Source organism: Sorex araneus, chromosome 2, assembly GCF_027595985.1.
Source record: "Sorex araneus isolate mSorAra2 chromosome 2, mSorAra2.pri, whole genome shotgun sequence".
NCBI lineage: Eukaryota > Metazoa > Chordata > Mammalia > Eulipotyphla > Soricidae > Sorex > Sorex araneus.
The window spans coordinates 104857158-104878498 of record NC_073303.1 but is presented as its reverse complement, the minus strand read 5'-3'; the positions used below and the strand labels follow the sequence as shown (position 1 = coordinate 104878498).

At 40.2% G+C, this 21341-nt stretch overlaps 1 protein-coding gene across 1 annotated transcript in view; it reads right to left on the bottom strand.

Moving 5' to 3' along the window:
• Positions 1-21341, bottom strand: part of ATAD2 (ATPase family AAA domain containing 2) — a 73770-nt gene that overhangs the window by 25639 nt on the left and 26790 nt on the right. The window contains exons 10-15 of the mRNA XM_004607761.3: positions 20432-20540; positions 18642-18757; positions 14206-14380; positions 12049-12137; positions 8254-8413; positions 122-212 (exon numbers count right to left, since the gene is read on the bottom strand). Of these exons, the coding sequence (XP_004607818.2) occupies positions 122-212; positions 8254-8413; positions 12049-12137; positions 14206-14380; positions 18642-18757; positions 20432-20540 (740 nt within the window). The remainder of the gene's footprint in view (positions 1-121; positions 213-8253; positions 8414-12048; positions 12138-14205; positions 14381-18641; positions 18758-20431; positions 20541-21341) is intronic.

Genomic DNA, 21341 nt, shown 5'->3' with positions numbered 1-21341 from the left:
ATGAGAAGCACAGCACATTATTTAACCCAAGGTTATTTAAACATAACCTTGCAAAACCGTAACTTGTTCAATCTTTGAAATGTATATAATATTTCTTTTAATTGTATAAGACAATGTTTACCAACACAGTTTTCTGCTAATTCATCTAGAAATATGTCCAGAGGTTTAGGATCCCAATGTCGTGTGTGAATCTTAAGAATTTCTTTTCGAGCCTACAAATAGAAACAATTAAAAAAAATTACGAAAGTGCTATTCAGATTAGAATTTCAGTTTAAACACTTGATTAAAAGTTTACCTAACCTATTTAGAAAAATGTCAGAGAAAATGTGTATATGTAAGAGTTTATGTAAGATTTGCATCTATAATACTCAAGCCCTTCCACCCTACCCCTGACAGGTGTGTGTGTGAACGCCCGGCCCGCCAGACCATTCCAGCCGCCCGCCTGACCTGCCCAGCGCCCCGGTCACGGCCTCCCAGCTTCCCTGCCCGCTGTCACAGCTCTGCCCTTGCCCGGACAGGTGTGTGTGTGTGTGTGTGTGTGCGCGCGCGCGCGCGCGCCTGGCCCGTCAGACCATTCCCGCTGCCTGACCCGCCCAGCGCCCGGCAGCCCCCCAGCACCCGAGTTTCCGGGCAGGCGCTGTCCCCCAAGAGGTTGCTGGGGCGTGGCCTGTACCTCCAGGAGCGTGGCCTCAAAGGGGCGTGGCTTCCTGCAGAAGCAGCACCTCTAACTTGGCCCAGTTATTTTTTTTTTTTCTCCTCCCCTGCTCTGTAGACTTAGGTCATAATCCCTATAACCTATTTCTTTGAAAAACACCCTGGCCATCTCAATCACTATATGCCAATAGTCAATTAGCCTATTCTAATTTCACAAAAACTGTCAGTGAACAATAGAAGCTGTACAAGCCCTTCATAAAGAGAGCATAGCCTCAAGTCTTCACTAGAGGCCCCACATAAACCAGGAGGAGCGCCTGAGAGTAAGGAACTATTCTAAAAGGGGAAAAACGCTACCATCATCAACTTAGCTGATCCAGAATACCCTGCAGCAAGAGGGAACAGGGATAGACAACTAGAAGGTTCCAACTCTATAGTTCCATAACAACATGAAGAAACAGCGAAAATTCCCACAAGGAGAAGATGAAGAAAAGATTCCAGAAGCCTTAACAGGGGTTTCCCACAAATACGACCTCTCAGATAAAGAATTCAGAGAGGAAATCTTGAAGATGATCGACGAACACAAAGCAACCATGGAACAGACATCCAACAAATTAAGGGAGGATATGAATGAAGCATTGGAACGGTTCACCAAGAAAATGCAGGAAGAAATGAGAGCAGAAATTTTAAAGTCACGAACAGAAGTGACACAAATAAAGGAATCGGTAGATGAATTAAAAATCTCGATAGGAGTCCTCAACAGTAGAATGGCTATAGCCGAAGACAGAATCAGTGAGCTTGAAGAGGAGCTGCAGAAAGCTTACAGGCAACAACAAATAATGGCAGAAGACTTCAAAATGGCTCTAGAGCGAATCAGAGTCCTAGGGTATGACCTCAAGAGGAACAAAGTAAGAATCATTGGAGTACCAGAAGCACAGGGAAATAACCCCAATGAAAAAAACACAGTGAAAGACATCATGCTAAGAAATTCCCAGAGGTGGAGAAGGCAGGCATTCAGATCCAAGGAGCCTGAAGGGTACCAGCAAAAAGAGACCCTAACAAAAAGATTCCAAGGTATATCATAGAATGATTTATCAAGGGATATGTACAAGAAGAAATTATACTCTTAAATGTATACGCACCTAAAATGAGTGACCGGCCAAACACTTAAAACAACTGCTAACAGACTTTAAGGAGGACATCGCTAGCAGCACAATAGAAGTCAGAGACTTCAACACCACCTTATCACCTCTGAATAGATTGACAAGAACAAAACTCAGCAAGAAAACACTGTGAGGGGCTGGAGTGATGGCACAGCGGGTAGGGCGTTTGCCTTGCACGCGGCCGACCCGGGTTCGAATCCCAGCATCCCATATGGTCCCCTGAGCATGGCCAGGGGTGGTTCCTGAGTGCAGAGCCAGGAGTAACCCCTGTGCATCGCCAGGTGTGACCCAAAAAGAAAGAAAAAAACCACTGTGAAGGAAGAAATGGAAGAGAGAGGGCTAACAGACCAACACAGGGCTTTTTACACGCCAAAAAGCAAGAATACAGATTCTTTTCCAGTGCACATGGAACATTTTCCAAATAGACCATGTACTGGGTCACAAAACATACCTCAATAGAATTGGGAAGATAGAAATTGTATCAACTATGTTTTCAGACCACAATGCGCTGAAGATAGAAGCTAATCACATGCAGAAGACGCGGAGAACCAAATCAAACACCTGGAAATTAAACAACTCAGTGTTGAACAACGAGTGGGTCAGGAAGGAAATCAAGGAAGAAATTAAAAGATACCTCAAAACAAATGAGAATGAAGACACGAGCTACCAAAACCTATGGGATGCAGTTAAAGCCGTGTTAAGGGGAAAATTTATAGCTCTGCAAGCATTCCTTGGAAGGAAGAAAGGGCCTACATAGATAGCTTGACTTCACAGCTCAAGATCTTAGAAAAGGACCAGCAAAAGGAACCCAAACCAGACTGAAGGAAAGAAATAATAAAACTTAGAGCAGAAATTAATGACATGGAAACCCCCCAAAAAATCCGAAAGGTTGATGAAACCAAGAGCTGGTTCTTTGAGAAAATAAACAAGACTGATAAACTGCTAGCAAGACTCACAAAGAGAGAGAACCCTAATAAACCAAATCAGAAATGAAAAGGGAACATCACAACAGAAACCAATGAAATTCAAAAGATCATCAGAGACTACTTTGAAAGTCTGTATGCCACGAAACAAGAGAACCTAAAAGAAATGGATAAATTCCTTAATTCCTGCAATCTCCCAAGACTGAGCCAAGAAGACTTGGAATACCTGAATAGACCTATTAATATCAAGGAAATTGAAACTGTAATCAAGTCTTCCCAAAAACAAAAGCCTAGGTCCAGATGGATTCACTAGCAAATTCTTCCAAACATTCAAAGAGGACCTGTTGCCAGTTCTTCTCAAGCTTTTCCAAGAAATTGAAGAAACAGGAACTCTCCCAAACAGTTCCTATGAGGCACATATCTCCCTAGTACCAAAAGCAAACAAAGACACCACTAACAAAGAAAATTATAGACCAATATCCCTGATGAACACCTATGCGAAGATCTTCAACAAAACATTAGCAAATAGAATCCAACAACTCATCAAAACGATCATACACCATGACCAAGTGGGATTCATCCCAGGGATGCAAGGATGGTTTAACATTCGGAAATCAATCAACATAATCCATCATATCAATAGAAGTAAAGATAAAAACCACATGATCATATCAATAGATGCAGAGAAAGCATTTGACAAGATCCAACATCCATTCATGATGAAAATTCTCACCAAAATGGGTTTTGGAGGAACTTTCCTCATGATAGTCAAAGCCATCTACCACAAGCCTATGGCAAGTATTATCCTCAATGGGGAAAAATTAAGGGCTTTTCCTCTAAGATCAGGGACAAGACAAGGATGCCCACTTTCACCACTGCTGTTCAATATAGTACTGGAAGTACCTGCAATAGCTATTAGGCAAGAAAAAGATATTAAGGAAATCCAGATAGGAAAGAAAGAAATCAAACCCTCACTATTCACATGATATGATACTATATCTAGAGAAGTCTAAAGCCTCTACTAAGAAACTCTTAGAAACAATAGACTTGTACAGTAAAGTTGCAGGCTATAAAATCAATACCCAAAAGTCCATGGCCTTCCTATGTGCAAACAATGAGACAGAGGAAAGGGACATGAAAAAAACAATCCCGTTCACAATTGTGCCCCAGAAAATCAAGTACCTCAGAATCAGCTTAACTAAGGAAGTAAATAACCTCTACAAAGAAAACTAGAAAATGCTACTCCATGAAATAAAACAGGACATGAAGAAATGGAAACATATCCCCTGCTCATGGATAGGGAGAATCAACATTGTCAAAATGGCAATACTCCCCAAAGCATTATACAGATTTAACGCGATCCCTATAAGGATACCCATGTCATTCTTCAAAGAAACGGATCAAGCAATCCTGAAATTCATATGGAACAACAAACGCCCACGGATAGCTAAAACAATTCTTGGGAAAAAGATGATGGGAGGCATCAACCTCCCCAACCTCAAACTACTACAAAGCGGTAACAATTAAAACAACATGGTACTGGAACAAAGGCAGAGCCTAAGACCAATGGAACAGGGCGGAATATCCCTACACACAACCTCAAATGTATGATCATCTAATATTTGATAAGGGAGCAAGAGATGTGAAGTGGAGCAAGGAAAGCATCTTTAACAAATGGTGCTGGCATAACTGGACAACCACATGCAAAAGAATGGGCTTAGACCTCGACCTGACACCATGCACAAAAGTCAGATCAAAATGGATTAAAGACCTCAACATCAGACCACAATCCATAAGGTACATCGAAGATGACCCACAACTGGTCAACCAAATGGAAACAGAGATAAACAAATGGGACTAAATTAAACTAAGAAGCTTCTGCACCGCAAAAAATACAGTGACCAGAATACAAAGACAATCTACAGAATGGAAAAGGATATTCACCCAATACCCATCTGATAAGGGGTTGATATCAAGGGTATATAAGGCACTGGTTGAACTCTACAAGAAAACATCCAACTCCATCAGAAAATGGGGTGAAGAAATGAACAGAAACTTTCTCAAGGAAGAGATATGAATGGCCAAAAGGCACATGAAAAAATCGTCTGCAACACTAATCATCAAGAAGATGCAGATCAAAACAACTATGAGATACCACCTCACACCACAGAAAGTGGCATACATCCAAAAGAACAAAAGCAACCACTGTTGGCGTGGATGTGGGGAGAAAGAGACCCTTGTACACTACTAGCGGGAATGCCGACTGATTCAGCCCTTTTGGAAAACAATATGGACGCTTCTCAAAAAATTAGAAATTGAGCTCCCATTTGATCCAGCAATACCACTTCTGGGAATATATCCCGGAGAAGCAAAAAAGTATAGTTAAAATGACATCTGCACTTATATGATCATCTCAGCACTGTTTACAATAGCCAGAATCTGGAAAAAACCTGAGTGCCCGAGAACAAATGACTGGTTAAAGAAACTTTGGTATATCTATACAATGGAATACTATGCAGCTGTTGAAAAGATGAAGTCATGAACTTGCATATAAGTGGATCAACATGGAAAGTATCATGCTAAGTGAAATGAGTCAGAAAGAGAGAGACAGACATAGAAAGATTGCGCTCATCTGTGGAATATAAAATAACAGAATAGGAGACTAACACCCAAGAATAGTAGAAATAAGTACCAGGAGATTTGCTCCATGGCTTGGAAGCCGGCCTCACATGCTGGGGGAAAAGGCAGCTCAGATAGAGAAGGGAACACCAAGTAAAATGTGGTTAGAGGACCTGCTCGGGAAGGGAGATGTGTGCTCAAAGTAGACTAGAGACTGAACGTGATGGCCACTCAATACCCCTACTGAAAACCACAACACCCAAAAGGAGAAAGAGAACAAAAGGGAATGCCCTGCCACAGAGGTGGCGGGGGGGGGGGGGGATGGAGTGGGGGATGGGATGGATACTAGGATCATCGGTGGTTGAGAATAGGCACTGGTGGAGGGATGGGTTCTTGAGCATTGTATGACGGAAACACAAGCATGAAAATGTGTAAATCTGTAACTACCTCACGGTGATTCACTAATAAAAAAAGAAAAACACTCAACCCCTATTCATTATAAATGTGAATAAAATTACTGTTCTAACAGTTTGGTGTTTTTTTTGCTTTTTTGGGTCACACCTGGCAATGCTTAGGGGTTACTCCTGGCTCTGCACTCAGGAATTACTCCTGGTAGTGTTCGAGGGACTGTATGGGATGCTGGGAATCGAACCTGGGTCCGCCACGTGCAAGGCAATCGCCCTACCCGCTGTGCTATCACTCCAGCCCCTGTTCTAATAGTTTTTAAGGTCATTTATTGGGCTGGAGAGAAGAGTACAGTAGGTAGGGTGCTTGCCTTGCATGCACTAGATTCCCAGACCTACCAGGAGTAATTGCTGGGTGTGACAAGAAAGAAAGAAAGAAAAGAAAGAAAGAAAGAAAGAAAGAAAGAAAGAAAGAAAGAAAGAAAGAAAGAAAGAAAGAAAGAAAGAAAGAAAGAAAGAAAAAAAAAGAGTACTGACAGGGTAGGGAAGATAGCTCTAGTAGCTGGAGTACATGCTTTGCATGTGGGAGATCTACATTAGATTCCTGGCACTAAATGTTCCCTAGCATTACCAGGTATGGCCTAAAACTAAAGTACTCATAGCTTTATACATAATTCCTCATTCGATAAGAGGTTTTGGGTTCAGAGGAACAAAACAGGGGCTTAAGAGTGCCTATCTTGCAAGCATATCATCTTAAATTCAAATCCCTGGTGTCCTTCATGTGCTGAGCACATTCTGGCTGCCCTGCTGAATACCATTCTAGATGGCAGATAATTTCCAGTCATACCACAACTAAAAGTATGTGTGCACACTGTGTCTAGGAAGTGGGACCTCTCGTGAGCATATGTAACTGCATTACAAGCACAACTTGCATACCTTAACTAAGATTGCCAGCAAAGGATATCTGGAAACACCACAATTAAGGAGCGCAAATTTTAGTGAGTGCATGGATGAGTGCAATCACTGTAAGCTGGTATGTAAGTCCCAGTGAACACCACAGCTAAAAACGTACAAGTTAGGTGTGTGTGCAATAACATCAACTATAACGGAGGGACAAGAAAGAGAGCAGGAAATACATTTAAAATATATAGTAAGAGGTCTTAAATTATGTTTTTTTTTTATCATGCTATCTGCAAAAAGGCTAACAATTCATGTCTGGGGATGTGATTAAAAGGACTGAAATGCACACTCTCCATTCAGGTACCTAAGTTTGAGCACCAACACTGCCTGGTTCCTCCCAAACACTATCAGAAGTGACCCCTAACCAAAAATCAGGAGTGAACTCTGAACATCATTTGGCATAGCCCAAGCATTGAAAAGAAAGTCAAGCAGATAGCTCAAAAAGCTGGGGTACACAGAAGTCATGATTTTGGTCATCGTACCTAATGGTCCCCACCAAAAACTGCTAAGGACTGACCCCTGGAGCAATGCGTCAAGAGTAGCCTTCTTCTGGGCCAGAGCAATAGTACAACCAGTAAGGCATGCCTTGCATGCAGACAACCTGGGTTGCATCCCCAGTACCCCATATGGCCCCCTGAGCACCACCAGGAATGATTCCTGAGTGCAGAGCTAGAAGAAACTCATGAACATAACCGAATGTGAGCCCCAAAACAAAAAACAAACAAAAAGCCCCAACAAACCAAAAGAGTTGCTCTCTTCAAGCATCACTGGCTGTGGTGTAAAAAAACCAAATCAAACAAAAACCCCAAACCAGGACAAAACTATTCATTAGGCCATGTGTTCCAAAGCAAAATATATTCCTAATGTTAACATCAGAGTATAGGGGCTGAAGCGATAGCACAGAGGGCAGGGCGTTTGTCTTGCACGCGGCCAACCCGGGTTCAATTCCTGCATTCCATATCATTCCCTGAGCACCGCCAGGAGTAATTCCTGAGTGCATGAGCCAGGATAATCCCTGTGTATCGCTGGGTGTGACCCAAAACAAAACAAAGAGAATATACTCCACTAAAATAATTTTAAAAATTTGTATATGGAGACATTTTAAAAATAAAATTTAAAAATCCCTTTCTTTAATGCATCCGTAAAACACACAGATTACATGTTTGCACATAAATCACATAACCTAGCTTCAATACATATAAACTTCAAATCTTCCAATTCTTACTTTACCAAGACTTGTTAATGATAAGTGTATTTTGTTGAAATTTTGATGACAGGCTGGAATACATATCTTGCATGTGCAAGGCCTTGAGTTCAATCTCTTGGAAACATCAGGCCCTAGAAGCAGTTTCAGATATAGCTCTCCCGGGTCCCTGCAACATTTAGCTTGAGTAACACCAAATCACTGGGCCCAAGACTAACATCCAGGCCCATACCACAGTTTGAGTATCTATGTGAATGGTCTCTAGGGTATCAAGAACTATTGGTGAAGACCACCCTCGGGAGAAAAATTCAATGACATTAAATTCTTACATCTTTATCAGGGAGGCTGAAAAGGAATTCTCTGTCAAAGCGACCAGGTCTTCGTAAAGCAGGATCAATAGAATCCAGTCTGTTGGTAGCACCAATGACAACAATTTCTCCTCTGCTATCCAATCCATCCATAAGTGCCAGAAGAGTGGAAACTATAGAACTAAATTTTAGAAAGAGAAAAAAAAATCATATGGATATTAAATATTTCTTCTTTTGGTAATATTCCATGTTAAGTATAATGAACAAATTTCCTCAGCATTCTACTAACTCCAATATACTTATAGACGGCTGGAGAGATAGAACAGGGGTTCAGGCACATGCCTGCCATGTGCCCCTCTCCAGTGTCTTATATGGCACACTACGATCCTCCAAGCATCATTGGATGCAGCCTTGGAGGCTCCAAGCCATGGTGGTCCAAATAATTCTTGGCACCTCAAAGTTCACACAGCACATCTTTGGGCCCTAGGATTGTCCCAATTTGCTGAAAATCATCAGAAGGGGTCTTTGCACCCCCATTTAAAGACTCCATCACTAATGAAAAACTTATAGGGACAGGGGAATAGCTCAATAGGCTGGAGCACATGCTTTCCATGAAGGAGGCTTGGGTTCAATCTCTAACACTGCAGTCCCAGAAGGACAGAGAGGCAACCCCAATGAGGTAGTAACAGTTAAAGACACCATTGCTGAAATGTTCCCAGAGCTGCAGAATGCAGGCATCCAGATCCAAGAAGCCCGAAGGTAAACAGCGAAAAGAGACCCTAGGGGCTGGAGCGATAGCACAGCGGGTAGGGCGTCTGCTGCACGCAGCTGACCGGGTTCAATTCCCAGCATCCCAGGAGTCCCCTGAGCACCATCAGGAGTGATTCCTGAGTGCAGAGCCAGGAGTAACCCCTGAGCATCACCAGGTGTGACCCCCCCCCAAAAAAAAGAGACCCTAATAAAAAGACTCTAAGATATAATCAGAACAACAAATACCATAGAGACACAATACTGCAAGGATCAAGATCAAAGAAGGAAATTACAAAGAAGCATCCCTCAGATTTATAGCAGACTTATCAGAGGAAACCCTCCGGGCCCAAAGATATAGTTGATATAGTGAAAAAACTCAATGAAATGAGTATCTCATCAAAAATACTTTACCCGGCTATACTCTCATTCAGATTTGAAGGAATAATGCACAACTTCATGGATAAACAATCCCACAATAAAGGGTCCAAAGAGATAGTACTGAGTTAAAGCATGTTCCCTGGGTTCTATCCACAGCACATGTGGGCACCAAAACATAGCCAAAGGTCACTCTAGCACAGAGCCAGAAATAGGTCATTAGTATTTCTCGGTGAAGTCACCCCTCTCCTCCACCCAAATTCCCATAAAGACCACCCAATTTCTCCTGATTCAATGTATCATTTTATTCAAAATCTCAAATCTTGTTCAAGTCAGGATTTGATACAGTGCCCTTCAGATCTCTAACAGTTCCTGCTGTACCTCCCTCATTTATTTTTTCCCCTCCATATTGTTTCTTTGTTGGAGTAACTGGGTCTTATGTGTTCTAGAATTTCCTTCGAACATCTTGGATTGGGCTGACTGCTTCCAGGTAACTGGAACTTGTCCTGTCTAGTATTTCCAGTAAAATAGCAGTTAGATCTAAAAGCTTTTATTTGGAGGCTAAGTTATTTGGGATAGCATGCTACAGAAGATATCAAGTGCTTAGCTACTGAATTCATAGTTTTTAGCCCAAAACTAGGAAATCCTACTTCTTTTATTTGGTCTCAGTTGTGCTCAAGACTTACTCCTGTCCCTGTGCTCAGGGATGGTTGGGGGACCATGTACAGTGCCAAGAATCTTCTTTCCAGCCCAAAAAACAAAGAAAATTGGAAAATAATCTCACATTTAATAAATTCATACTATTATATACAAATCAACATAAAAATATTAAGCTTCTAATTTAATTTGCATTTGGGCTACACATCTTATTTCTCAGTGTTCACATAAATACTGTATTTCACATTATCCTACAAAATCAATACTAACAATAAGATTAAAAAATATTAATAGGGGCTAGAATGATAGCATAGCAGGTAGGTTGCACACAACCCACCCGGGTTCGATTCCCAGCATCCCATATGGTTCCCTGAGCACCACTAGGAGTAATTCCTTAGTGTACAAGCCAGGAGTAACCCCTGTGCACCGCTGGGTGTGACCCAAATAGAAAAAAAAATACTTAATAATATTCAATATAGCACCGTAGTGCTGTTGTTCATCGATTTGCTCAAGCAGGCACCAGTAAAGTCTCCATTGTGAGACTGTTGTTACTGTTTTTGGCATATTGAATACACCATGAGTAGCTTACCAGGCTCTGCTGTGTGGCGAGATACTCTTGGTAGCTTGCCAGGCTCTCCAAGAGGGACAAAGGAATCGAACCCAGGTTGCCCGAATGCAAGGCAAACGACCTACCTGCTGTGCAATAGCTCCAGTCCAATATCCAATGTACTGCTTTATTATTTTGGGGGGAAAGACATACCATCAAAGCTCAGGGGTCACTTGTGGCTCTGCACTCAGCAACTACTCCTGGAAATACTTGGGGGACATATGGTATGCCAGAAACTGAACCTGGATCCACTGCATGCAAGGCAAATGACCTACCCACTGTATCTCTCCAGCCTCCTATGTTAACGTCTTTAAAAAGCTTAATTAATAACAAGTGTTTACATTGTCAGATTTTAAAAGCCTGATTAAAATGAAAAAGAAAATGTGCGTACTAAAATCTCCCTTTGAGATGGCATGAGCTTCCTAAAATTAATTTTTCCTAAAATTTTTCCAGTCTCTTAGAACTGTTCCAAAATATGAACAAGAACTCAATTACTTTATCATAAAGTAACAGAAATATTAAGTATGCTTTCTCTTACAGCATAGCTGTGAGTAAATAAAGCATAGCTGTCAATGTATTATAAATAAAAACATGCATGTTTGCTGTTAGAATATGTACAGACACAACTATTTTTGCCACAAAATTTTGTATTTTAGAGAAACAAAGGAAATTATATAATACCAGTAAATCAAAGAAAGTTACTGATACAATAAATACTGTTTGATGGTAAAAAAGCAAATCAATGGTGGAGCAATAGTACAGCGGGTAGGGTGTCTGCCTTGCATGCAGCCAACCTGGGTTCAATCCCTGGCATCCCATGTGGTGCCCCCAGCACTGCCAGGAGTAACTCCTGAGTGTAGAGCCAGGAGTAACCCCTGAGCATCCGCTGGGTGTGACCCAAAAAGAGAAAAAATAAGTTAAATAAATTCTGTCTTGCTCCAGACACAGAGAAGAATCTCTGAACAGAGCAGCCTGCTGCAAAGATGCCTCCACACTTTAAGCCAGGCTGATTTCACAGGGGTGCCTCAGACGGGAGCCAGCATCGTCCCTCTACCTGCCCCCTAAGGATCTTGGTGGCTGCCAACTTCCAGAACCTAATGAGAAGTGCCCTACATAAGTTCAATGATGGCAAACTCAGGCCTCAAGAGATAGGGGATGGGCCAGTCCTTCTCATCTCCTTGTCCCTACGGAGCCCTGTAGGTCATGCCCACGAACTGCCTCTGTCTGCTATTTAAACTCCTTAACGACCATGATCTAGAGACACACAAAAGAACTCTCAGAACCCAGCAACTCTGCAGATTTCCCCAGACTTTAATTATCTAAAATTTTAGAATTCCAAGAGTGTGAGGCTGCTCTTGAGGCTGTACAACATCTTATGCTATTCACAACAAGCAATACAAAATAAAGCATGGGCAAGCAAGTCTTACCTGTGAATCTGATCTTGTCTGCTTGATCGTACTGGTGCCAGACCATCGATTTCATCAAAGAAAATAATTGATGGGCGCATCTGATATGCCTAGAAGGGAAATTCATTGATTACAATTCACATTTGTCATGAAAATCTTCAAGCATGCATATTTAACATAAACCATTTTAACCCATTTTTATTCTCACTTGCTCTTGAGTTTATGACTTATGAACCTAAATGCAAATTCAAGAATATTTTTTGGATATTATTGCTTTGACTATTGTGCAGTTTCCTTTGTATATGTGCCATTAAGGAGGTAGTGTAGCATACATCTATTACAAAAATGGGATTTGGAATGAAAGCTTATTTATATTTCTCAGCTTTTTGACTTACTAGTTGAACAATTTTAGTGAAATATTTTTAACTGGCTCTTCCCAAAATACTTGGGTTTTTGCAACTGTTTTTGCAAAAGTACAAATAATAACTCATCTCATAATAAGATATTGTAAGGAATTAAATGCTGCATGTAGTAATATAAAATACATCCCTAGTAATTTTCTGTCAGTCAAAAATGATTATCTTATTGCAATTATTTGTCTTATAACTTTGTATATAATTTCTCAAGCAGTTGAGAAAGTTTTGATTTTTATGTTAAAGTAAACTTTTTTATAATCTCTCAGTTTAAGTTATCCCCATTCTAATTTAATAAAATATTTTCCTTTGGTTAAAAAAAAAAAGAATATTTTTTTGGCACCAGTATGTGGTGCCAAGGACTAAACTCGTATTAGCTGCATGCGAGGCAAGTGCCTCCCCCACTGTATTATCTCTCTGGCCCTAAAAAGTATATTCTGTGTCAGGGATGTGACTCAGTAGTAGAGCATTTGCCTTCAAATGTGAGGCTCTGGGTTCCATTCCAAAAAACACCCTCCCAAAATCAAACCATCCAATTTAATTTTTATTGGCATTTTCATCTGGAAACATACATACTCCTTTGGGTTACAGGCATTAGATTTCAGGTAGTTATTGATACGTAAAATATAACTAGTTAAAGATCAACGGTGGACAAATACATCTTTAAAGAGATAAAAAAAAAAAGCTGCAGAGATGCTCTATACCCCATGCCAGTCTAAGTCTCATCCAGGGCAAACCTGAGGGGGAGCAGGTGAGCCCACCACCCACCCTAACAAAGCCCCAACAACTGAAAACCTCTACACTCCATAATCACCATCATGCTCAAGGCCAGACTCCACCACTTCAGACAAGCCTCATCCAGAAACTGACCTGCTAAAAAACTTCAGTATGCAAGTTTTGACTGAAATCTCCAGGCTCTCATGGAGTTAGGGATGGGCTACCTCCCCCCATCTCCCTGTTCTTCTGGGAGCTTGGCAGTCACACCCATGAACTGCCTCTGACACCAAATAAACTCATTAGCTGGCCATGATCCAGAGAAATTAATTTTGAAAGAGATCAAGCTTCAGAGATGCTTTCAGATCCCATAGTCACCATACAGTTAAAACTTTAACCCCATTCAAAATTTTAGAATTCCTAGAGTGTGCAGCATGCAACCATGCAACCTCTCAAACTCTATACCACTGATATACCCAGAGTAGCACACAACACTAGATGGGATATAAAGTAGAAGGCAACCAATCTCAATTAAGGAAATATTAACACACAAGGCTTAACCTGTAACACTTGTTAGTAATCTCTTATGCAAGGGCATAATGGTTCCCTAGTGAGATACAACAATCTTCATACACTTCTAAGGAAACCTTTTTTGATCATTTTTAGCAAATTATTCATAAGAAACAATAGAAAATAAATAATTTGGGGCCTGCTATTTGATGGGGGAAGGGAATTATGAGGAATATAGGCCTCATATATCTAAGGCAAGCGTTCTATTACTGATCTATTAACCCTGGCTCAACTAATCTTTACCTTGTTTTGCTGAGATATAGCTCACTACGGTTGTCTCATATGTGAGGCTAATACTCTCTCCTGAGGCAGAAAGCCAACTAAAAACTTTCCATTGTTAAGCCTGAGATTTCTTGACATACTACTCAAGAAAATTTGATTTCATTTAAATTTTTTTAATGAAAAGTTAAAGATTTAGTTAATCCTTATATATTTAAATTCACAACTAAGAAATATATATAGGTAAAAGTAAATAGCATACCTGATCAAACAGCAGTCGTAGCTGTCTTTCAGATTCTCCTACCCATTTACTGAGACAATCAGCACCTTTCCTCATGAAAAATGCTACTCTCTTATCTCCCTGACTGCACTCATTAGCAAGAGCTCTAGCAACCAGAGTTTTTCCTGTTCCAGGTGGACCATAAAATAAACAACCTCTGTAAAATAAAAAGTATTAATTAGAGTATATTCAAAAGTAAACTGAAAACAAAATTAGAAACGTTTTAATAACACACTTAATGAACATACAAGAACAAAACTGAAATACTGTTGAATCCACAAAGCACTGCTTAGAATAATATTACAAAATATTAAAACTAACTGAAAAACTTTATTCAAAAACTATTTCCTTGATGCGCAGGAAATGTGGTTCAGTGGTAGAGACTACAGTTTGATTGCTGGAATGGCCCCATATTACTGAGTGCACTCCTGGAGGCATTGCAGTCCTGGATACACTGACACGGCAATATACAATCTCTGGCACACCATAACCAAGTGTGTGACCATCACTCATCATAGCAACAAAAATAATTAAAGGGGAAAATATTTTTCTTTAATCCACTTGTTCATTCATTCATCATACTCACCATTATCACCTGGCCTTGCAGAGAAGGCATTCTTGAAAAGAGAAGGCATCCAGATTATATCTGACAGTTTATTTTTGTAATATGGGGGGGGGGGAAATAGTAGATTTCACCTACAATTCATAGATTCTTAATGTTTGTCAGTAACATAACAGCAGAAAGTTCACAAGGAAATATGATGGAAATATTAAAGAGGTGCAAGATAAAACTTAAAAATGGTTTAATGGCAGGGATTAAGAGTGCAAATAAAACAGTATTTTGTGGGGCCAAAGAGAGTACAGGGTTTAACACATCTTGCATGCGGCTGATCCTGGTTCAAATCCCAGAATCACATATAGTCACCCTGAGCACCACAGAGGTAACTCCTGAGCACCACGGGGTGTGGCCATCCCCCCCAAACCAAAACAGCATTTGCTTGTCATCACTGCTATGAAGTTTCAGATTTTCACATGTTTCCAGATTGCTTTTGACAGAATTTTAAGAAAATGAAGGGCCAGAGAAGGTTCAGTAAGCTGGAGCACACGCTTTGCATGCAGGCAGCCTTGGTTCAGTCTCCAGCACCACATATGGTCCCCCAAGCATGCCAGGCATAACTCCTTATCACAAAGCTGGGAGTAGTGCTTAGGTTCTGTTGGGTATAACTCAAAAACCCAAAGAAAGAAAATGAGTTATGCCCTGATTCTTAATGGAAATGTCAAAAGTGTAGAAATAGTTTCAAGGATTAAGTTTTAATAATTTAAGGAAGATTCCTTGTTTTCACTTCTGGAAAACCAAGTATGATAAATTAAGAATGGTGAGGAAGGAGACCGGAGAGATAATATAGTAGGCAGCACACTTGCCTTGCATGCAGTAGACCAAGTTCAATTTGCAGCATGGTATAATTCCCTGGGCCCCACTTGGAGTGATTTCTGAGCACAAAGCCAGAGTAAGCCCTGAGCATTGCCCAGTGGCCTCCCCCACCCCCACCAAAAAAAAGAAAAAGGAAAAAAAAAATATCCTGCGTGATGGATGAAACACACTAAACATTAGGGCTAGGGGTATAAGGATGGAGTATATAGTACATAATACATATGTATATAGTACAGAGGGTAGCTTGCACATGGCTAACCTTGGTTTGCTCCCTGCCACCCCATAAGGTCTCAACCCATAAGCACTGCCAAGTGTGACTCCCAAACAAAAATAAGTTAAAACTATAATCATCTTTCTGACTTAAACTTTTTTAAGTATTTAACTGAAAATTATATATGATGCATGAATTTAAAAAAAAGTCACTTACTAAGAAATGTATTTAAATCAATGTTTCTTTTTAAGATAATTCACAGAGTAAAGCTCTGTAGAGAATTAGGAACTAATCCTTCAAAATAGGTTAATAAAATATAATAACTAGAAGAAAAGGACAAAAAAACAACAAAAATAAGTTCAAAACTGACTTTCAGTGAAACATGGCAGATAAAAAAAATTGTTTTAGGACCAGGAAAAAGGCTCAAAGGGTTAAACTGCATGAGAGCAAGAACCCTGGGTTCAATCCTTCCCCAAGAACTGAAGGGAACCACCCGAGAGCTCAAGCACCACTCACTATGGCCCAACATTTTTCAAAAACAAAACTTTCCCAGACACATTTTAGATGACAAAGGTAAAGCACAATGAATGGCAAGAGGAAATTAAGACAAACAGAATATGTGTCAACAAAACCACACATAGAATGTGGGGCTCAAAATGAAAACCAAAAAAGGGGAGTATGGGGATGTGGCTCAGTGGTAGAGCACTTGCCTTGCATGTAGGGGCCCTAGGTTCAATCCCTGGGACTGCAAAAAAGAAAAGAAAAACAAAACATATATATACACAGATAGGTAGATTAGAAAAAGAGAAGAAGAAACAAATCTCCCAAACACTTTTCCTCAGGATACTCATAAAATGTGCTGCAACAAAGCGATACAAGGAGGTTTCAGCAGAACCAGCACTGAAAGAGGAAATCCCATGAAGAGAGTGATGGAATTTAGTCCCCAAACTAAGTCACACTACAAAACTATGAGCAATTAGTACAGACGAATGCAAGAAAACAAAGGTCCCCGGGGCTGGAGTGATAGCACAGCGGGTAGGGCGTTTGCCTTGCACAAGGCTGTCCCGGGTCCAGTTCCCAGCATCCCATATGGTCCCCCAGCACCACCAGGAGTAATTCCTGAGTGTAGAGCCAAGAGTAACCTCTGTGCATCGCTGGGTGTGACCCGAAAAGCAAAGAAAACAAAGGTCCCAGGAAGATGTATCTAGAAAAATACAGTGTCAATATATTATTATTTAACTCCTTACTTAAGAGTTTTTATCATGCTGGTGAAAACTTTCATGTGACACTAGTACATATAAAACTAAATACCAAAACAAAAACCATAAAAAGGAAAGTATTAATGTTGGAGAGCAGGTTATAAAAGAGAGAAAAAGTCATAATCTAAAATGGGTAAGCTGGGGCTGGAGTGATAGCACAGTGGGTAGGGTATTTGCCTTGCACGAGGCCGACCTGGGTTCGATTCCCAGCATCCCATATAGTCCCCCAGCACCACCAGGAGGAATTCCTGAGTGCATGAGCCAGGAGTAACCCCTGTGCATCGCCAGGTGTGACCCAAAAAGCAATAAATAAATAAATAAATAAAATGGTTAAGCTATAAGAAATGTTTATAGATTCATAAGGCAGACGCTAAAAATTGATTCAACTTTATATGTACACATAAACATGAATAAACTATTTAGAGCAAATGAACAAAAAATATGCATGTGCAGGCAGGGAAAGCAAGAGTCAAACTGTTAGAAATCTATGGACTGCATTTAAAATTTTATTTATTTATTTATTTTTTGTTTTAGAAGCACTTTATTTAGGTAACTAAAAACAATTAGATATTTAAAAGCAGCGTACAATGAAAGAGAAATCAAACCAATTACTTTATCATATTACATTTGAAATTAAAAAATACTGTATAACTGGGCTGGAGAAATAGTACAGAAGATAGGGCATTTGCCTTGCACACAGACAACCCAGGTTCGATTTCTCGCATCCTATATGGTCGAAAGCCCCTCTCGGAGTAATTCCTGAATGCAGAGCCAGAAGTAACCCCTGAGCATCGCCAGGTGTGGCTTCAAATCCTACAAACAGATACACTGTATAATCATATTATTTATATATGTACAGGTAACTGCTAAAGCTATTAAAAGTAGTTGGTTCTAGAATCAGAAAAATGACTTTATAGCAAAGTGCATGCCAGGAGACCTATGTTTGATCCCTGGCATATTAAAGCATGCAACTGAAAGTGGAAACTGAAACAGGACTATTATAATTTTTTCTGTATAATCTATCATATGCATTTAATTTAAAAAAATTCATTAAAATTTATCTTTAAGAGGCCTGAGAAATAGTACAGTGGGTACTGTGCTTTGCATGTATGTGGCTGATCCAGATTAGAACCCACATATGGTTCCATAAGCATTGCTAGGAATCATCCCTGAATACTGCAGGGTAATTTTAAAGCAAAGTACATAAAGTATTTTGAAGTAAATTTAAATCAAAAATTAAAAAATGAAAAGCAGAGTATCCATGAGGAATTTTTTTTCTAAATTTATAAAAAGCCTCTGAAAATTATACTTTTCATGGGAAATTAATTTTGAAACCATATTTCACATTAAACATTCAGAAGGAAAAATAATTCCCATCTCTCAGGCATTTCAAGAAAAAGTATAAATAAATTTCTGTAAACATAAATAATTCTCAAGCAAAGAATCATTTTTTCTGAACAGGAGCAGCATAGTACACATAGCAGTGTAACACAAGTTTAATGTGTAATTAGGTTACCGTGGAGGCTGAATTTTGAATTTTTCAAAGACTTCTGGATAAAGTAATGGGAACACCACCATCTCTTTTAGAGCTGCAATATGATGAGAGAGACCACCAACACTATCAAATCGTACCTGGCATCAGAAAGAAATATTAACATTATTTAGTTTTCAAGTCAATAATAAAATGATTCTCAATGACTCTCAAAGTATACCCAATTCATACAAAGACAAATGAATATTATAAGCATCAGTATTTTTTAAAAAAAGAACAACACCCTTTGGACCTTGCTGCGGAGTGAGCATGATGGAAGAGCCCAAGGGAGCACCCTTGGACTCCAAGCAGCCCACTGAACTAATTCCGGCATGGGATCGGAGAACCCACGGTGGGCTGAGACAGTGGAAACCGGGCATCCCCCAATTCTTTTAACCTCTCTCTCTCAACCCCTTCCTCCTGAGCACAGCGCAGGGTCCGCGGCTTTCTGAGCGCAAAATGGAGACGCCGAGACTCTCTCTAGGTTTCTCCATCTTATGAGCACCATAAAAGGGTAAAAGTTTGTAGTGATGTTATTTCTGGTTGTACTTTCCCTGGACTTTATACAGAAACCCAAAACCGCACGGCAGCGGCCGCGAGACCTAATGTCATCTTAGCATCAGCAATATGTAATGGTTCCTTTTTAATGGGTCGGACTTTTGTGGGAGATCCTAACAAGAATAGTAAGTCTTTTGCTGAAATACTGAAGGCAATCAAAGTGGTAGCCATCTCTCTAGACTGAACTAAGCTATATCCCCACGCTGGCTGAGAAGAAATATTCTTCTTTCTCGGGAAGAAATGCGGCGTGGCGTCAACCATAGTGTGATGTCCATTAAGCAAACAGACCTGGTGGCGTGGGAATGGGATATAAGGGGAAAAATTATGTACATGGAACAGTGGGACGCTGGTGGAATCTCGAGCCGGAGCCGATACCAGCGCAAGACCTTTGGTTCCAGAAACTGCTTGCAGACACTCTACTAGACTATCAACTAAGCCAGAGCCCCATGCCTGCTGATGACAGGAAATAACCATCCTTTTCAGTTTTTTTCCCTTTGTCAGACAGCGTGGCGATTACTAAACAGGCGTGAACTCGGTGGTGTGGGGCAAGGGGGAAAAAGAAAAGTTATGTAACAAACAGCGGGACTTAATATCTCTATATTCTTAGCAATGGAGAACTATCAAATGCCTCCTTGGCAATAGGACTGTCTTTTTCTTTTTGGGGGAAACCCCAACAACGGTAGTGAGTTGTGTGTTGAAACATGGAATGTAATCGAGATAAAGCGTAAACGAAGTGAAACATCACTTACAAGGGTGGGGACTGGGGAGGTGGGAGGGGGCGGCAGGTATACTGGGGGGGTTGGTGATGGAAGATGGGCACTGGTGAAGGGAAGGGTGTTTGAGTATTGTATAACTGACATAATCCTGAGAACTATGTAACCCTCCACATGGTGATTCAATAAAATTAAAATAAATAAATAAATAAATAATAAAAAAAAAAAGAACAACAACAACAAAAGGTGAAAGATGAGTTTCTGATTAAAACACTGGTTTCCTTTTTATCCTCCAAACTAAACTAAAACAAGAGAAGAGAGATAGTACAGGGGTTAAGGACCTTGTCCTACATCATGCTAACACCAATTTGAATCTCTGGCACTACATATGATCCACTCAGGATGGCTTGGGGGTATTCCTCAGCACAGAGCCAGGAGTAGCCCTTGAGCACCACCAAATGAGGCCTCTTTACCAAAAAACCTAAATCCTAAGACAGTACTCACTGAAGAATCTAGTTGCATTGGATCAACATCAGCAAGGCTTGCTCCAATTTTTATTCGATCTTTATAAATTCCTCTTAATTCATCTCTTCGAAAATTTAGTGGGAGGCACCTATTATAAAATAAAATTTAAACTTGCTTTTTCAACTTAACCTTCCTTTGCAAATTCCATGTTACAGTACAGACATTTTTGATCACAAGTTTTAAAATAAGAGACTGGAAAAGTCATACAGTGGGTAGTGCATTTGCCTTGTATGTGGCCAATCTGGGTTTGATCCCCAATACCATGTATGCTCCTCCAAGTTCACCAGTAGTGATCCCTAAGTGCAGAGCCAGGAGTGACTCCTGAGCATTGTTGGGTGTGGCCCCCAGGCAAAATAAATGAATAGAGTGGGCCAAAGAAGTATAGTAGGTAAGCAGTACCGAAGCAGGAGTAACCCCTGAGCATTGCTGGGCATGATCCCCAAACAGAAAACAAATTGCAAAATCTAGATGGACAAATTATTAGCTTTTTTAAAGGGTATTTCTTTTCTTTTTTTTTTCTGGGTAGCCACCACAATTGGAGGACAGATTTAATGTGATCAGATAATTCACTTAGAAAACAAAGAATAACTGATTTGCATATCCTTTCAATTATCTTCCACCTGCTTTTTCTTGTGTGTTTTATTTTGGTCTTTTGGGGTTACTCCAGCTCTGTACTCAGGAATTATTCCTGGCAGTATGGTATGCTGGGGATCAAACCTGGGTCAACTGCATGGAAGGCAAACACCCTACCAGTTGTACTGTTTCTCCGACCCCCCAACTGCTTTTTCAAACATTAAAAAAAACCTCAAACATTCTACTCTAAGAATATTACTGGATCTGAACACTGGACTTTTCATTTACCAGACAACATGTGTAAAATGGGAATCCT